Here is a 19,882-nt window from a genome sequence, read left to right on the forward strand (position 1 = left end):
GTCTTCAGTCTTCACTCCTCCCTCCCTCAGCGCATGCAAATTAACCGCCATCTTTGTTGGGTAATTTGCATAGTCACCCTGATTGGCTGGTGGGCGTGGCTTGGGCGTAGCGAAGGTGCGGTCAATTTGCATATTAGTATTTTATTAGGTAGGATAAAGAACTCTTTTTAATTTTTAATCCTCACTGGAGGATATTTTCTCCAGTGATTTTTTTTAGAGAGAGTGGAAGGGAGGATGGGGAAGCGAGGGAGGGGAGAGAGAGAGAAAGAGAGAGAGAAACATTGATTGGTTGCCTCCTGCACAGGAATTAAACCCTCAACCCTTTGATACATAGGCTAATGCTCTACCACTGAACCACACAGGCCAGGACTGTATAAAGAGCTCTTACAGCCCTAGCTGGTTTGGCTCAGTGGATAGAGCGTTGGCTTGTGGACTGAAGGGTCCCGGGTTTGATTCTGGTCAAGTGCACATGTGCAGGTTGAGGGCTTAGTCCCCACTGGAGGGTGTGCAGAAGGCAGCCAGCCGATCAGTGATTCTCATCATTGATGTTTCTATCTCTCCTTCTCCCTTCCTCTCTGAAATCAGTAAAAATATATTTTAAAAAAGGACTCTTACAAAGGAGATACTCAAACACCAAATAACCACATAAGAAGATATGGTTAGTTTTACTAGTCATTAGTTTTTAGGAAAATATAAATTAAAATGACAATGAAATAATGCTATAATACTAGACACTTATTTTAATTGAAAAAGGACAATACTAAGTGCTGACAGGATGTATAGCATATGGAACTCTCATACATTGCTGGTGATAATGCAAATTGATACATTCACTTAGGTAAACAGTTTAGCAGTTTGTTATAAAGTCAAACATACACCTACCATACATTCTATTCCTAGCTATTTACCCAAGACAAATGAAAACATATGTCTATACAGATTTTTACAATCAGCTTTATTGAGATATAATTTACAAAAAATTTTATCAGTTGTAAATGGACAGTTTGAGTGTTATAGACAAATGTTATAGCAGTTTATTCATATTATCCTAAAGTGAAAACAACCTATATATTCATAAACACTGTGGTACATCCATATAAAATAATTAACCCCTTATACATGGATGTATCTCAGAAACATGCTAAGAGAAAACCAAATTAAAATGGATAATACTGTATGATTCCACTTATATAAAGTCTAGAAAAGGCAAAAATATAGAACAGAGAGCAGTTTGGTACTGCCAGGGGCTGAGGGTGGAGAAAAAAGGGGGGGACTGATTACAAAGGGTCATGAAGAACTCTTTTGGGTGATTTAAATCTTTGGTTTCGTGATTGTATTGGTAGTTACATGACCATACATTTTTTAAAAAACACATCAGTGTTCACTTAAAATTGATTAATTTTTGTGTAAAGTATTTCTCAAATCTGATTTTAAAAATTTAATGAGAATGGCATTCTTTTCTATTTTTTGCAGATCTCCTTAATGTCTTGCTTAATAAAAGACATCTCAATTCTTATACTAGCTTCTGCATTTAAACTGTCGCCCTGTGTTATTTCGCTTAAAGTATATGAAAAATATCCAGTCTGTGAGATAGGTTATTGAAAAGAGGAAGAGTGCCGAAACCGGTTTGGCTCAGTGGATAGAGCGTCGGCCTGTGGACTAAAAGGTCCCAGGTTCGATTCCAGTTAAGGGCATGTACCTTGGTTGTGGGCACATCCCCAGTGGGAGGTGTGCAGGAGGCAGCTGATTGATGTTTCTCATCAATGTTTCTAACTCTCTATCCCTCTCCCTTCCTCTCTGTAAAAAAATCAATAAAATATATTTTAAAAAAAGAGGAAGAGTGTTTCAATAAATGTTTTAGATAATTATGGATATTCTTTGATACTACACTAAAATACGGCAGTGTTATTTCAGAAAGGTTAATTACAATAGAACTTGAAAATATACTAATGAAGCTTTTGTACTTTAATTACATTAAAATCCTCTGTCAGGCACTTTGAATGGACCTTTTATCTGACTTTATAACATCATTTGTTGATTATTTGGAAAATATTGGTTATTGAGGTCCAAATGTTTGCATATTTCATTTATATATTATAATACTAAAAAATAGCATTCCTTGCCCAGCTGGTGTGGCTTAGTGGTTGAGTATTGATTAATGCACCAAAAGGTTGCTGCTTCGATTCCCAGTCAGGGCGCATGCCCAGGCTCAATCCCCCATGAGGGGTGTGCAAGAGGCAGCTAATCGATGTTCTCTCTCATCGATGTTTCTCTCTCTCTCTCCCTTTCCCTTTCTCTCTCTAAAAAATTAATTAAAAACATATTTTTAAAATAGCATTCCTTAATATCACTACCCATCTCATCAGCAAAGTATTGGTTAGCTGGCAAGCTCACAGTGGTGGATGCAGCAGTATCTCAGTGGTGTCACTGGAGAGGGGGTGAGCCTGTCCAATCTTGGAAGCGCTTGGTTTTGCTCTTACACACCCCTGGGTTTACAGGCAGACCCAGAAACATCTGGCTGTAAAAGCTGGTCTGAAAAAGAGTAATTAAGGTGGTCAGAGAGTGAAGGGCTTGACTTGGCACTAGAAAGATTATGGTATTTCACCTTGAAGAGGCAGAAAGGGTGGTATGATTCAGGTATTAAAAATCTTGAAGAATATGGTTTGGTTGAATGTGGGCTTATTCATCAGTTCCCACAACTATCTGAGCCACTTAAGACTTTTAAGAGGTAAATGCAGGGCATCTAACCAGCAGAATGGAGATTTTAAACTCTATAAAGTACTCCTTGCCAAATGGCAGAACTTCTAAAATGAGGTGAAGGATGAGTTTGAACAGGTTTATTAGTCATTAGAGGCCCGGTGCCCGAAGTTCATGTACTTGGGCGGGGGGAGGGGGGGTGTCCCTCAGCCCAGCCTGAGCCCTCTTACAGTCCAGGAGCCCTCGGGGAATGTCCGACTGACAGCTTAGGCCCCCTCGGCAGTTAGACATCCTTAGCGCTGCTGTGGAGGCGGGATGCTCCCACCACCGCCACTGCGCTGGCCAGCCGTGATCCCGGCTTCTGGCTGAGTGGTGCTCCCCCTGTGGGAGCGCACTGATCACCAGGGGCAGCTCCTGCGTTAAGCCTCTGCCCTCTGGTGTGCATTATAGCGACTGGTCGTTCCACCATTTGGTCAATTTGCATATTAGCCTTTTATTACATAGGATAGTCTCTTGGCATTTTTCTTTTTTCCCTTTTTTGATTACAATATTATATTAGTTTCAGATGTACAACCTAGTGATTCAACATTTATATATCTTATGAAATTGTTTTTTGAGCAGTGATTATTGGACTTCTTGGGCCAAAGCCAGAGCAGTGGCTGCCATTTACTTTTTGGTTTCCAGCCTAGGTGTAAGAGTAATTAGATTTAAAAAAGAAAATCTCTTTTAATCCTGAGATTTTATTGCTTCAGAAGATAAAGTCATTAAGCCTCCTGGCTGTTAATGAGATTACTTTAGCAAGTTTCTTGTGTAATTCTTAAATCCACAATCCACAGGTACACAATGGAGTGGCCTTACCAGGAAAACGGCCTACACCTGTTCTAAATAAATCCCAGAGACCCCATGGTGCTGTTTCCCTAACAAAAACTACCATGGTGTGAGCCCATTTGTATTTTTGATTCTGGGGAGGTGAAGAAGTACAAAATAATTATCCTTAAATGCATAGAGTTAAATAGGACTTGAAAGATCACTTATCTTGTAATCTTAGGATCTCACCTGTTTCTAAAAAGCTAACTTTCCAGTAACCTTTATGGCCAACTTATATTTCTTTTGCTGAAATTTTAACCAGTATCTTATTTAAAACTTACCAGACACTTTATAACCCGGCACCTTGGTTTTAGTGAGAGTTTTCATACAGATACCATACACATAAATGTATTAAAATTAGGAGCAGTCTCTTCCTAGTGGCTAAAGAACAGTACATTTATTGATCAGGATATTAAAATAAATGTGCAAATGGAGATAAACCTGGCTCCTTCTACAGTGCAGGAGGGAATTTGAGCCTTCCTCAACCAGGATTTTACTTGTGTAGACAAGAATTTTCCATTGCCATCAGTTACCTACATTTACAGAGCCGTAGCATAGCTCAAAGGCAGTGAATGGCTGGAATCAGGGAAGGGTAGCCCTAGGAAATGCAGTTTCCCCTACACCCAGGTATTCTTAGTATTTGCTTGAGGGAAAATATAGGTTACTGTATGAAACAGTTTCAAAACTTTGTTTTAAAAGAATCATTTGCAGTATGATTATTTCTGAAATGAATTTTTTCAGGATTTATGACATTTTGAATCATGGCTTCAGTGTTTACAGATGTTAGATAAGTAAAGTGCAACCTCAGCTATTTGAACCACGGTTCAGATCACAAATAGATGTCCTCAAGTCACGCTCTAACAATGACTGGCTACTCTTTATTGAGTAAATTAACTCATATTACTAATGGTGACCTAGAGGTCAGGCTTAAATTATTTTCAGAGGTGTAATGAGGTAGATTGGTGGAGGAAATGTCTTAAGATTGCTAAAGGGATTCTGATAGGAAATAGGCAAGAAGTGTAATGGGGAAGAAAAGGGACTTGAAATGGGTATTCTTTGTTTTTATAACCCAACTTTCCTAGAGGCTTCTGGTTTTATATTTAATTAATATTCACCTTAGTATTCTTTTGTGTCTTTGAAATTAGAATGGTGTCTTAGAAATTAGAAGGTGCCTTTTGGATATATTTAAGAAAGCATGCTCTGGCTGGTGTTTATCGGTGGTTAGAGCATCAGCTCACGGACCTAAGGGTCATGGATTCAATTCCTGTTCAAGGACATGCACCTGGGTTGCAGGTTTGATCACCGACCCCCATCAGGGCTAGTGTGGGATGCAACCAATCAATGTTTCTCTCTACTCCCCCTCTCCCTTCCTCCAATGCACTCTTTAAAAATCAAAGGGAAAAATATCCTCCAGTGAGGATGAACAACAACAAAAAAGAAAGCAATATCTTTCATGTTCTATCAGAAGCCTTTCTGGAGTATGGGGTTTGGGAAGAAACCTACAGTAACGAACTAGGACTGTGATGTTTCCATGTTTGTAGCTAAGGAGGGGAGGAGAGAGATAGGAAAGGCTTCCACAATCGCCCAGCACTTTGTATTCTTGTGCTTGCCAGCTTTTTCATTTATTGCAAGTGATTCCCAGGGGTGCTATTCTTGAGTGAGCTTGTACACTTCTTGATGGTTATAGATGTATAACTTTTATAGTCTTTGCTTTGCTGAGAAAATCTTTTTAATTTCAGGTAAAAAACATCAGAATGAATTTCAGCTTCTGGTGGATCAGGCCAAAAAAGGATATAAGAAAACTGTTGAAATGTCAAAAAAGGATACAAGAAAACTGTTGAAATGTCAAAAAGATGAATCTACAAAAATGCTATTCCCTGTATGCCTGGGTAAGAGACTTTAATTAAAAACAGAAATAATGTTGAGTTTCACTATTCATCCTATCTAATAAAAGAGTAATATGCAAATTGACAGTCACTCCAACACACAAGATGGCTGCCCCCATGTGGTCAAAGATGGCTGCCCCCTTGTGGACACAAGATGGCCATCAGGGGAGGGCTGTTGGGAGGGACCAGGCTTGCAAGGGAGGGCAGGTGTTGGCAATCAAGCCTGCGGGGGAGGGCAGTTAGAGGTGACCAGGCCGGCAGAGGAGGGAAGTTGGGGGTGACCAGGCCTGCAGGGAAGGGCAGTTGCGGGGGACCCATGCCTGCAGGGGAGGGCAGTTAGGGGTGACCAGGTCTGCAGGGGAGGGCAGTTAGGGGCAAGCAGGCTGGCAGGGGAGCAGTTAGGCATCAATCCGGCTGGCAGGGGAGTGGTTAGGAGGTGATCAGGGTGGCAGGCAGAAGCGGTTAGGGGCAATCAGGAAGGCAGGCAGGCGAGCAGTTGGGAGCCAGCAGTCCTAGATTGTGAGATTGTAGGATCGGGCCTAATTGGGCAGTCAGACATCCCTCGAGGGGTCCCAGATTGGAGAGGGTGCAGGCTGGGTTGAGGGACATACACGCCCGTGCATGAATTTCATGCACCAGGCCTCTAGTTTTAATATAAAAAAAAAATTAAACCAAAGGAATTTACTTTGTACTTAATAGATATTTGAAATGGGGAAAGGTATTTTTAGACTTAAAGCAGTTGTTGAATATCAACTAGGTTTATAACTCTGGGAAAAATGACTGGTAGGATGATCTGAGATACAGATTCTAAAAGCTTCCTTTGCCTTGGCTGGTGGCTCAGTGGTTAGAGCATCGGCCTGTGCACTGACGCGTCTTGTGTTTGATTCCTGGTCAAGGGCACATACCTGAGTTGCAGATTCGATCCCTAGCCCTGGTCCTGACGAGTGGGGGAGGCAACCAAGCTCTCACATGGATGTTTTTCTCTCTCTCCTCTCTACCCTCCCTCCCTTCCACACTCTAAAATATCTAAATATGGTTATTGGCCTTTTGTTTGTTAAAGTCCTTTGCCCATTTTTTAATTGGGTTGTTTGGTGTGGGGGTTTTTTCCTCATTCTTGAGTTTTAGGAGTTCTTTATGCTGGATATTAATACTTTATTATATACTAGAGGCCCAGTGCATGATTTAATCATGCACCTGGTGCACCAGCGGGCTGGCTGTCCGCAGGTGCCCCAGGCCTTCCGAAAGCCCATTTGTTAAAAACACTGTCCAAATACTGTCCTTTTCCCATTGAATACTCTTGACATCCTTGTTGAAAATCAGTTGATCATATATGTGAGGGTTTATTTCTGTAATCTCTATTCTGTTTTCTATATGTCTATCATTATGCTGGTAGTATACTTTTTAAATTATATTAGCTTTGTAATAAATTTTGAAATTGATATGGGTCCTACAGCTTTCTTATTCCTTTTCAAGGTTATTTTGAGTCCCTTGAGATTCCATGTGAATTTTAGGTTGGATTTTTCTGTTTGTAAAAATTGCTATCGGGTTTACATTGAATCTAGAGATGGCTTTGGTTAGTTTTGACATCTTAACAATACTGTCTTTCAATCATGAATGCAGGATAATCTTTCATTTATGTATCTCTTCTTAATTTCTTTCAACAATGTTTTGTGTTTGTAGTATGCAAGTCTTTTGCCTTCTTAGTTAGATTTATTCGTAAGTATTTTATTTGTCCTAAATTCTGGTGTCATTTATAGGTTGCTGCCTGAGTATATACCTCATGGTCTTGGTGAACAACTTGGATTTGTTCATGTGGTTGTTTAAGGATAGTCTTAGAAAGTACTTGAGCTCCTGAGAAAATCTGGCTTATTTTCTCAGATTTGGAGAACAATTTTGTTTATTGGTTGAATCTCTTTGAAAGTGATTGATTGCTTGTACTCAGGGGTTATGTATTATACAGGGTGGGGAAAAAGTAGGTTTACAGTAAGTATGCAAAAATTTATTCTTGTATTATTTCTTCACTAGAAGCCCGGTGCACGAAATTCGTGCACGGCGGGGGGTTGTCCCTCAGCCCAGCCTGTACCCTCTCCAATCTGGGACTCCTGGAGGGATGTCCGACTGCCCGTTTAGGCCCAATCCTGGTGGGATCGGGCCTAAACGGGCAGTTGGACATCCCTCTCACAATCCAGGACTGCTGGCTCCAAACTGCTTGCCTGCCTGCCTTCCTGATTGCCCCTAACCGCTTCTGCCTGCCAGCCTGATGACCCCCTAACCACTCCGCTGCCAGCCTGGTTGATGCTTAACTGCTCCCCTGCCAGCCTGTTTGCCCCCAACTTCCCTCCTCTGCCAGCCTGGTCACCCCTAACTGCCCTCTCCTGCAGGGTTGATCACCTCCAACTGCCCTCCCTTGCAAGCCTGGTCCCTCTCAACTGCCCTCCCTTGCAAGCCTGGTCCCTCTCAACTGCCCTCCCTTGCAGGCCGGATGCCTCCCAACTGCCCTCTCCTGCTGGCCATCTTGTAGTGGCCATCTTGTGTCCACATGGGGGCAGGATCTTTGACCACATGGGGGCAGCTATAGTGTGTGTAGCAGTGATGATCAATCTGTATGTTACTCTTTTATTAGATAGGATAGAGGCCTGGTGCACGGGTGGGGGCCAGCTGGTTTGCCCTGAAGGGTGTTACAGATAAGGGTGGGGGTTCCCTTGGGGTGTGGGGCGGCCTGAGCAAGGGGCCTGTGGTGGTTTGCAGGCTGGCCACGCCCCCTGGCAACCCAAGGGGAGGCCCTGGTATCTGGAATTTATTTTCCTTCTACAATTGAAACTTTGTAGCCTGGGGCGGCAGCCATTTCTGGGGCGGCAGCCATTTCTGTGGCAGTTAATTCACCTTCTACAATTGAAACTTTGTAGCCTTAAGCGGGTGAGCCCGGCCAGGGTGTGCGGAAAGCTTTGCTTCCCCTGTTGCCGCCGGCAACCCTGGCCTGCTCTCTCAAGCTCCATTCTGCCGCCATTTGTTTGAATTTGTTTACCTTCTATAATTGAAACTTTGTAGCTTGAGTGGAGGCTTAGGCCTGCAACTGCTATGGAAAGCTTGGCTTGCTCTGTTACCTGGGAAACCTTGCTCTCTGTGGCTGTAGCCATCTTGGATTGGGGTTCATACTCGCCCTGATTGGCTGGTGGGCGTGGCTTGGCTGGTGGGCGTGGTTTATGTAGCGGAGTGATGGTTAATTTGCATATTACCATTTTATTAGAGAGGATTGTATTCTCTATACCAGTGGTCGGCAAACTCATTAGTCAACAGAGCCAAATATCAACAGTACAAGGATTGAAATTTCTTTTGAGAGCCAAATTTTTTAAACTTCTTCTAATGCTACTTCTTCAAAATAGACTCTTCTAGGCCGTGGTATTTTGTGGAAGAGCCACACTCAAGGGGCCAAAGAGCTGCATGTGGCTCGTGAGCCACAGTTTGCAGACCACGGCTCTATACCAACAACTGTAAACCTACTTTGCCCTACCTGTATGTGTATTGCACTTAAATACTGCTCTCTCTTGGGTTTACAGCTGAGTGCTACTGGTAGGTTGCTATGCATGAATGCGCAGGTCTGAGAGAAGTGGGGAGTGAGAGTGAGAGAGAGAGGAAGACAGAATCACAGACTGACTGAAACGCTGCGCTTTGTACGGCATCACACAACTGCATGTACTGTGTAATTTTCGCTCTTTAGAATAAATTTGCTCATTGCCGCGCCAGTATAATTTAAAAAGATGTGTGTTTGGTCAAGTAAACCCTTCCTTTATTTTGTTGCGTGTCTTTGGGGAAGTTAGATGTTGGAGCCTCATATTTTGGAGCTCTAATTTGAAGTCCTCTTCGGACATCTATGGTCAGATAAGAAGAATAACTGACTTTCAAAGCCCACAAATTGTTGTATGATGTTTGTCCCCTAGAGGGAATTTATCTGATAGAAGCTTATTAAACAGGGGAAGAAGTAAGAGGAGATTGTAACACAGGTGCAAAAAGAAAAGATAATTTTAAGTTGAATAGGATTCTGTTCACTCGTTTGCCAATGTGATTGCATTCTCCTGGCCAGTTGAGTGACAGGATTGCCTGGGTTTACTGGGTATTGATTCCTCTTAACTTGATCTTGGGTATCTCTTTACAAGGGGTTGTCCTGGTTAGCTTCTTTCTTCCTTTTCCCAGATAAATGTTAGAGGGTAATGATTACACTTACTGAAGGTCAGACAACATCAGGAGCTTAGTTTTAGAAACTGTACTCTTGTGATATATGATCTCTAGTATAACAAAAACTTATATAATAATTTCTGGAAAAATCCTGTCTGTATGGACTTTGAAAGGTTGTGGGATTTTTTGGGGAAGAATTTGTTTTATTCTTTTCCCATAATTTTTCACCTTTTAATAAAACCGTGATAGTTCTTTTTAGTGTCCTTTGTGAAAGGCCGCTTGCCCCTAAAGCGCGCTGGAGGAGTGATGTGCGAAAGCTCTGCTCTCTGTGAAACTCATGAAAGGGGTTTCACTCACGGCTTGAACTTGAAGTATAGTGCTGCCTCAGGTCCCGAATCTAAAAGGGCACAGTTGAAATCCCAGCGGAGTTCTGAAACAGGCTGTGAGGGAGAGTCCTGAGCACTGAAGAATTCGTCACTGGCATTATTTTCTGCACTCACATTTGTAGATATTTGGTTTCTAGTATATGTACTGGTGACATTTTTGCAAACCTTGTGTCTCTATCTGCAATAAGAGACCTCAGAAATTGAGATTATGACAAGGGGTGCTTAGAAATGTGACAAAATATTTTTTTTGATCCAAAAGTATTGGATCAAACAAAAATATTGGATATGTCTGAATAGTTTTTCTTTTCCATGGTGAATATTAGATTCATTGTAACAGATTTAGTTAAATGTCCAGGTAGATTCACTACCCTATAGTAGTCAGTAACAAATATTGTGATTGTTTTAGTACTTGAATCTTTAATCCTTTTTTGTTATGCTTCTTACGTTTCTCAGTATTTTCTGGTCTGTAAATATGCTGGAATTCTTTAGTAATACTGTAAATAGAAGCTGCATTAGAATTACAAGGTTCTCCCCACTCCTGGTTCAAATTTTGTTTTTAAATTAATTAATTTGGTAATACATGGTGTGTACAGTATAATTAGATGGCACCATTGTAGTGTTGATTCTGATTCTCTGTTTTGGAATCAGTTTTAAATAAGCTTCTATTTTACTAAGTACAAATAACAATATTAAATTTGTGGAAATAATAACTATGCAGAGGTTGTAGATTTTAAGGTACTCTTAACTGTTTCCTTTTTTCATTTTAGAACAGGAAGATAATAAAATGAAATTACCAGATATGCCCACAGTAATAAACCACTTCCCTCAGCCAAAGCTGGACTCCCTAGGGATATGTGAGCCCGATGGACCTGATGATTCTTCTAGCTGTACTGATATTCAAGAAGATGCTCTTTCTTCATCCGAATCAGATACATTCAATAGGTAAGAAACTCGTAGTCGTTATTTTATTTTTTTTAATATATTTTATTGATTTTTTACAGAGAGGAAGAAAGAGGGATAGAGAGCTAGAAACATCGATGAGAGAGAAACATCGATCAGCTGCCTCTTGCACACCCCCTACTGGGGATATGCCCGCAACCAAGGTACTTGCCCTTGACCGGAATCGAACCTGGGACCCTTGAGTCCGCAGGCCGACGCTCTATCCACTGAGCCAAACCAGTTTCGGCCGTAGTCGTTATTTTAAATGTCTATTTCCTGTGCATGCTAAGATAGGCACACATAATTAAAAAATAACTTTGAGGCATAATGCAGTTCCTCAGTCGCCTTTTACTGCGTGGTAACTTTCACAGTGACAGCGAGGCAGTGCGTGGGAGAGAATGTGCAGCAACCCTAGGGAGGCTTTGTTTTCTACTCTGTAGCCTTTATAACCCTATTTTTCCTGGAGTTGGATAAGAGAGCATGATAGGAAATGAAACTTTTGTCAAGGCAATGAGTGAAGGAGGTAAAGATAACTACACTAGAAAATAGTGATGACCAGAAGGACAGTGCACAGAGAGTAAAACAAAAAAAGAATTTGTCCCCAAGAGGACAGATTGAGCAAGTAGAACCAATGGGGAAACTTTAAAAATGAGAGATTTGGAGGTAAGTCATTTTCCAAATGATTTTTAAAATCATTAGCCCTAGCTGGTTTGGCTTAGTGGATAGAGCATCGTCCTGAGGACCAAAGGGTCCCGGGTTTGATTCCAGCCAAGGGCACGTAACTTGGTTGCAGGCTTCCTCCCCAGCCTGGGCTCTGGTCGGGGGTGTGCAGGAGGCAACCAATTGATGTATTTCTCTCACATCAATGTTTCTATCTTTCCCTCTCTCTTCCACTCTCTTTAAAAATCAATGGGAAAATATCCTCTGGTGAGGATAAAAAAAAAAAAAGCTATTTTAAAAAGATGAATTTGTTGTTCTACTTATTTATGCATTTAATGGTTGGGTGTTTTTTTATTTTATTGTTGAAAATGTTACATGTGTTCCCGTTTTTCTCCCATTGACCCCTTATAGCCCACCTCCACCCCTGCCCCCGGCTTTCACCACCCTATTGTCTGTGTCCATGGGTTATGCATATAAAAGATGAATTTTTAAAGGAGGACAGAGTGTTAATGTGTGTGTGTGTGTGTGTGTGTGTGTGTGTGTGTTCACACCATTTTATATTCTGGCATTTTACTTTGTATGATAAATACTATTCATGTTTCTATCTCACTTTATGTGTACCATTGTTTTTTCCAATGGATGCAATGTTTTGTGTTTCTGTACTGTAATTGACCAAACTCTTCAATTTCAGTTAGATATCTACATTTTCCCTAATATTCTACTTATATACCCACTGCTGTGGTAAAGCTCTCCCTAGGTAATTTTTGATATTTGTTTAATATTTAAAAATTGTTGACAGTGCTCTAGAAAAGTGATTTTCAACCTTTTCCATCTCATGTTACATATGAGATGTGATGTGTCTTATAATAAAAAATAAGACAGGTATAATCACAACTATAGTCCATGTGTCAAGTAGTTGTCTCAGAGGGTTGTTGTTGTGATGTACTTGCCTGTGTGTGTGCATCATGGCTCTCCTCATTTCATTTGAGTTACATGTATTGTTAGCATTACGTTAATTTTTCATTTAAAATGTCTTCAACAAAATAATGAAACAAAAAAGTTACTATGTATGAAAAATTCACAGAGAGTGCAGCAGGGCATAAGTTTGATGTTAGCAAAGTAGTATTCATCATTGGATGAATGACCGCAATTCCATAGTTTCTTAGAAAACAATCAAGGGATTTATAAGAAAGAAAGATACCCATGAGTAGATTTTTGACATGCAGCATCTGAATATAAAGTCCCTGATTCACTTCAAACATAATTTTATCCCCTAGTTAAAAGTTCCTGAAGTAGGTTATAATACTGGTTGGTGCTAACCCAGCAGAAGCCTGTCACAAAGTATAGCCATGTTAGTGCCAGTGTTATTTAGTGACTCTAAAACCTAGTCAAAAGAGGTACACACTTGATTGCAGTAATTAACATAGAAATCAGAAAGAGAATCCAAAGTGAAAAGGAACCAAATGCTGTTGGTCAAATCAGCATATCAGAGATAAGTTATCTTTATTTATCTAGTCCGTCTTATTAATAATATTTAGGCATGCAACGGCAGGGAGATGGGCACTACACTTAGTGTGTTTGTTGAGATCTTTTCCAACTCTAAAATTGGTTAAGAGTATAACGTGTGTGAGTATGTACTGGTACTCTCTCTATATATGTGTCTATACCACACACATATATTCAGAGAGAGAGAGAATGAAAATCTGGGGGAATGGTAAGAGTAATTTTTTATAGATTTGACATTAAAATTTTAAAAAATATTGGAGAGGCATTGTCCATAATCAAAGGAATTTGTTTATACTAGGAGATTTTCTAAAAGAAAGATTTACACTTATGATTTATTGACCAAAAAGGTGGTAGCCAGAGGTGTACATGGTGTGGTGAATATGGGTCTCATTTATTTCAGTCAATTAGTTTAGGATCAACACAGTTATCTCTGCTATGGTGTGTTAGAGAACATGGCCTCATGAAGTGAAATCACAAAGAACAGATAATTCTACTGCTTGGTAACCGTAACCCTTCTTGCAGATGCCAAGTGTTGGTCATAAAAGAACCTGAGCCAGATAAGGTGTGAATGAATGCATTTTGACTCTTCACAATTCCTGGCATAAACAATCACCTCTTCTCTGATGCTAAGTTAGTAGCAGCAACTTTGTGTAGGAAGTCCAACATGGGAGCAGGCACAGAACATCAGACACTTTAACAGAAAGGCGAATTAACCATTGGTCATGTGTTTGATATATTTTGGTACAATCTTTTCTTCACTTTTATTATTTTCGGAAGCACTCTCTATCCAGAATTCTTAAGAGCAAGAGAGCAAAAAACATGTGAAGAAATCTTACTACTATACGTTGGAAAATTTAAGTAGTTAAATTTTAGCCTTTCTTAAGTTCTGAGAAAATTGAAGAATGATGGGGAAGTCTTAAGAGAAAAAGTGCCATTGTTACATTCACCTAAGGAATATTGAGGTACTAGTACCACCAGCCTTCTAAGACCAAGCTGAATTTGTCGATTTCTGAAGGAACGGGAAACACTACCTTTATCATCAGAGTAGCCTCTGAGAGCCAGAGGGCAAAGTTGAGATTTGTTGCGATTTTGAAGTTTGGTTTCAGACAGGTCTTTTAGAGCAGGTCTTGGTTAGGATTGCGTAAGCCTAGTAGTTCAGAATTGGTGGATACAGCAAGATGAGGATTTTGAGATGAGGGGTTCAAAAAGTCCTGTGGGTATGTCCTTTGATGCTTTCTCTTGAAAAGCTGATGGGTCTTTCAGGAAGCTTTTGTCTTAACAGTTATCTTCCTGACAAGAGTGTCCTGGATTAGTAGTTCCATTGATGAAACAGTGGATGGTAAAGTCTTGCTATTGTAGACAGCATGGTGTGTGTTTTCTACAAACGCTATTCGAGTGCTAAGAGTGCTCCATGTATTATGTCATTCAGTCCACAGGCAAACCCCACTTTGGAAAGGTAGAAATAAAAGGTCAGAGGAGTTGAATAAGTTGCATAGTATGTGTCAATACAAGGATTTGAACCCAGGTCTAGTTCTATTTTGAACCTCAGAGCCCAAGTTTGTTCTCTTGACCGATAATGATGCTATGGCCAACCTGCCTTGCTCTTAACATTCTTGAAAGAGTAGAAATATACAGTTCTTGAAATGGTTTGGTTTCCTTAGAAGCAGACCTGAGACAAGGATTGAGTGGACGTGGTTAATTTGGAAGGTGAAGGAACCACTCTAGGGCGTGGGGATGTGAGACAGGAAAAGGAAGATAGCATTTAAGGGGGCCATGTTTTTAAACCAGATGTCACTGAGAGCAACTGGAGTTTAATTCTCCTGGGAACTGGGAGCTGGTTTAACACACACCTGAATCACCCCACGGAAGGGTCAAAGGGCAAAGGAGTCAGTTATTTGGTTGGGGCTGCTCTCTGCTGCTTCCAGCCTCCCGTGCTGGCAACAGAGCCGACTAGCAGCGAGAGGACAGCTCAGACAAAGGCACTGACAGTTGGAAGTCAGGCCTGCTACACTGAGGGGTAAGGACTTGGGGTAGGAGCAGGGCACCCAAAGGATCTGCCACGGCAGAGATTCCAGCTGAAGATGGGAAAATGCTTTGGTTTTGCATATGCTTTATTAATACAAATGGGTTGCTGTAGGCTTTTGCCTGTATCTCTAGCCCAAGAGAATGCAGGGATGTGTGCGGGCATTCCAGAGCTCCTTGCACCTCTGTGTGCCTGCCAGGAAGGGAAAAGATACGGATGTCTAGGGCTGATGAAGAAGTGATAGCTGAGCGAATGTCGGGGATGGGGCAGAGGAGAAAAGGACAGATTACTCAGAAAGCTCTGAGGCAAATGGCTCCAAGAACTGATGGAAGGAAATGTGCTTGTTGATAATAAAACAATTTAGTTTTAAGTCTTGTGTGACGACAAACCAAAGTGTGAAATAATTCATCATCAAACTGAAGTTTATCGACACACTAAATGAAAATATCTTGGCCTTGGGCAGAAAGTCACAAGCATAGAACTACCCATAGTTCTTTAGTTGTCAGTAATGTATTTTTATTATCCTGCTTTGTTTCTCCTTCCCAGAGATAAGAGCACTATTAATGGGCTTTGTGTATATGGACATCCTCTCCCACTTCTGGAGTAACTCTGTTGGGTATGGCAGATAGGCCTGCTGATTTTGTTTGTTTGTTTGTTTTGTTTTGTTTTTTAAAGTCTTAAGTACCTTATTAATGGGTGACTTTTAACCCTCCTTGGACATAATTTTTAAAAGGCCAGCTCGGTCCTGGCTGGGTGGCTGGGTTGGTTGGAGAGTTGTCCTGTACTCCAAGAGGCTGCAGGTTTGATTCCTGGTCAGGGCACAGAACTTGGTTGTGAGTTCCTCCCTGGTTGGGGTTCATGGCGTTCGGGAGACAACCGATTGATGTTTCTCTCTCACATCAATGTTTCTCTCTCTAAAATTAATTAAAAAAACCCCAAACATATCCTCAGGTGAGGATTTAAAAAAAAAGAAAGCCAGCCTTCTATTTGGCACCTAAGGGTAATTATTTTTAAATGTGTGTTGTTGTTGTTTTTTTTACACAGAATTGCTTTCTTATGCTTAAGAATTAGAAAGTAGTGTTTTGAAGAGTATCTATCTATACTCTTTGATTTGTACTGATGTGTGGACCTTAAATATTTCTCTAATATATATTTGCTGAAGTTTCTCACTGACTTATTTCAGATGACTTTTCTCTATCCCTACACATCTGTAGTTTAGCATCATTTTTTCTGTCATGTTAGTTATGTGTCCAGTCTGGCAGATAAGAATCAGGTTTCTCACTGTTGCAGTGGGAGATTACAGACAAGTAAGATGAACACTATCTGTGTGGTACTAGATTGGAAAGACCTTCATATGAACTGATGTTCAGCTTAATAGAGATTCAGATGGCTACGTATGGGAATATTGATAGATCTGTATGTATAAGTTAGCTAGTATGCACACAGTATGTAGTTCCTTACCCTGTCAGCTGCCAGGGCCAAGCAGCAAGAGTGCCACAGCTGCACTGGGCACACCTGGGGCACTGATGTTGGTCTCTGTCAGCTTTCTCCAATACACGGAGCCAGGGCTTCTTGGAGAAAGGCTGATTCCATGGCTGGGCCGAAAGCAAGGAAGTGCTAGAAAAAGTAAGAGAGACAGAGATGGGAGGGGGAAGGGATAAGGAAATGGAAGGAAAGGGAAAGGAACAAAAAGAAAACAAAAGCACCACAGCCTCTACCTTAGCCAGGAGATAACATCAACAGCAGTGCCGTGTTGATGCATGTTGTCCTGAGCTGTGATGGGAATGACACTTTCCCGCTGTGGTCTTCCTCCCCCAAACTCAGTAACTTCAGTCAAATTGTGAGAAAAACATCAAACTCCAATGAGGGTCATTCTACAAAATACCTGACCAGCACTTCTCAAAACTGTCAGGGTGATCAAAAACAAGGCGTGTCTGAGAAACTGTCACAGTCTAGGGGAGCCTAAGGCGATACCACAGCGACACCACGACTACATGTAATGTATCCTGGGTGGGATCCTGGCACAGAAGAAGGCTCTAAGGAGACTGGAGAAGCACAAATAAAGTGTGGCATTTTGTTGATAATAATGTCTTGCTGTTGCTTCACTGGTTGTGACTAATGTGTCAGACATTAGTCTGGGGTGGGATGTTAACAATGGAAGAAACTGGGTACAGGGCATATGGGTACTTTCTGGAGTATCTGCCACTTCTATGTATTTTTATTTTATTTCAAAATAAAAACTTCATTTTAAAAAGAATATATATTACAACATCAAAATAAAGAGGGATATTACTGTGAAAATATTTAAAGAATGTTGGAAAATCAAAGTCATCAAAATGTTATTTCTGAAGTGGTAAATTGGGTACTATTTCTGCGTTGTGGTAAGTTTAGTTACTAAATATTCTTTTTTTCCTTTCACTTAATATTAGATGTTACATTTAGTCACATAGATTAATTAATAAACCCTGTTTTAATGCATTCTATAAAGTCTATTATCATCTATATTAAAATTTAATCCCAAATGTAGCATGAGGGAAGAATTCTGTTTTCTTCCCTATTGTCTTATTTCTTTTAAATCAGTTTTGCTTTTTTTGCTAATGTGTTTGCTTTATAGAATGATTTCACCTCAGAGGATGTGACCCAGCCTTTGCATTTCATCATAAGAGACAGTTTACAATGTGCCTCATCCCCGTCAGTTAGCATATTTTTATTAGTGAATTTATACTTGCAAAAGTGATCCTCCAAGAATAAGGTGAAAGTACAAATAGTTTTATCTTTTCTCCAGAACCCATTGCCAAAGGATATTTGCTGTTAATAAGGTTTTCTTTTACTTGTAGGCAGTTCCTGTTGGCACCTTTGGGTTTTTTTTATTGTGCCGTATGCTGGGTAATCTAATTATCTTCACAATAGCTTTTTGTTATTGTTTTATAATTCTTGGTTTTTCTACTCTGAGTTAATCCTAGTGGCAAATATTTTTGTTTTACCAAGTTCATGAACTGCTATGATGTAAAAGATCCTCTGTACAATTACTCTGAGCCCTTCAGTTTTCTGTATCAGAAAAGAGTTTTAAAATTTCAGTGGATTATTACTTGTGTATCTAAAGTGCTTTGTAGAATTTAGTAGTTCCTTCCAGGGTCCACTCTTACTGAATGATATCTTCTTGTCATGGCTCATAGCCATGTCTGATCGTCACCCAAGGTGTGATGTTCAGAGTTTTGACTGGCATGACATGGTAATACTTGCTTAAGGTTGAGTTTTTTAAAGTATGTTTTTCCTTTTTAGTTTTCAGACACTTTGTAAACTACATAGGAATTCTTGTTCCATATGCTTCTGCATATATTTGGCTTGATTCATGAAACATATAATCTTGACTGGTTCAGAATTCAATTCTTCAATTAAAAAAAAAAAAAGAAATAGGCAAGAGTGTATTTTTCAGAATGCTTTGAGAAGAGTAAGTATGAGACCTTGAAGGAACTACCAGTTCCTTCTAAATGTTAGACATAAAATCAATAATTATTTTGTATCAACACTCCCAGACCCCCAAATGTGGGCAGCCAGTTAAGAGCTTTCTCTAGTTTTTTAAAAGGCCAAAACCAGAATTCTTTTTACTTTGTTTAGGAGAATGGAATAGAAATGACATATAATTGATATATCATGCTATTGGGATTTTGTATTTTTAATCAGTTGATCAAGTTTATATTTTGTTATAGTTACCTTGGAAGTTAAAATCAGAGCTTTTTTTCTGCCTTCTCACTTTGTACTCCTTTACTTTTAAATCAGAGGAACAGATGTTCTGAGGTCTCTTTGGAGACCTTTAGAACCTGAGAAAGGATGTTAGGATATAAACATTTTCAAGTTGTAAGGTACCTCAAGAAGTCACTAAATATAGTAACTTCATATCACAGGTAGGAAATGGAGGCATAGAGAGGTGATGTGTCATTCAGTGAATACAGTTTGAAAGCAATACATTTCAGTCCAGGTCTTTCCCCATTGCAGTGTGAGCTACATCAGAATGCTTGTATCAGGCACCATTGCTTCCTTTATTAGCAGCATTTCATTTTATTTTTTTAATTTATCTTTATTGTTGAAAGTATTACAGATGTCTCCCTTTTTCCCCCCATTGGCCCCCGCTACCCCACTGGAGTTACTCAAAATATCAATTAGACATGGAATTGCCATATGTTCTGGTTTCCCTGAGGTAGGCTGATTTCCATTTCTTGTCTTGGCATCATTAGCCACAGCTCCCTGTGGTCCTCTCCAGAGCGCCTGGGTTTAGATGGTAGAGTTTACGGTTGCCTTGCTGGAAGGACAAGCAGTGTTAGTTTACACGTCTTTGGTCTCTTTACTCCCACACAGATGGTCACATTCTGGAACATGGGTACATATTAGATCACCGACTTTGCTTACTTCTATTGATTTTAGCACATAACGTAGTGCAAACTGTTCTTGTACCTAAGAGAGACTCAAGTATTAAAGCATGATAGGCCTCAAATGCAGAGGCTTGTTATTTTTTTAAGTAATTTTGTAGAAGTCAATTGTTGAACCCTTTAAGATTTCATTAATGTGTGCTTAAGTATGCTTCTGTTGCTCTAGACAACTACATTTTATTAGCCATTTGTAACCTTTGTAGGTAATAATACAAATAAAAACTTAAAAATATGTATCAGAACATGAAAAGTTGGGGTAAATATAGTTTGGGAGGGATAATTATTTTCATATCCTAGACCATTTAGTGAAGAACTTCA

General features: G+C 40.1%; 1 protein-coding gene across 2 annotated transcripts in view; it reads left to right on the top strand.

The window, feature by feature from the left end:
- Positions 1-19,882, top strand: part of RAD18 (RAD18 E3 ubiquitin protein ligase) — an 81,523-nt gene that overhangs the window by 39,913 nt on the left and 21,728 nt on the right. For both annotated transcript variants that reach the window (XM_079795551.1, XM_079795552.1), the window contains 2 exons: positions 5,304-5,453; positions 10,777-10,951. In XM_079795551.1, coding sequence (XP_079651677.1) covers positions 5,304-5,453; positions 10,777-10,951 — 325 coding nt within the window. The remainder of the gene's footprint in view (positions 1-5,303; positions 5,454-10,776; positions 10,952-19,882) is intronic.

Source organism: Cnephaeus nilssonii, assembly GCF_951640355.1.
Source record: "Cnephaeus nilssonii genome assembly, chromosome: 17".
Classification (NCBI taxonomy): domain Eukaryota; kingdom Metazoa; phylum Chordata; class Mammalia; order Chiroptera; family Vespertilionidae; genus Cnephaeus; species Cnephaeus nilssonii.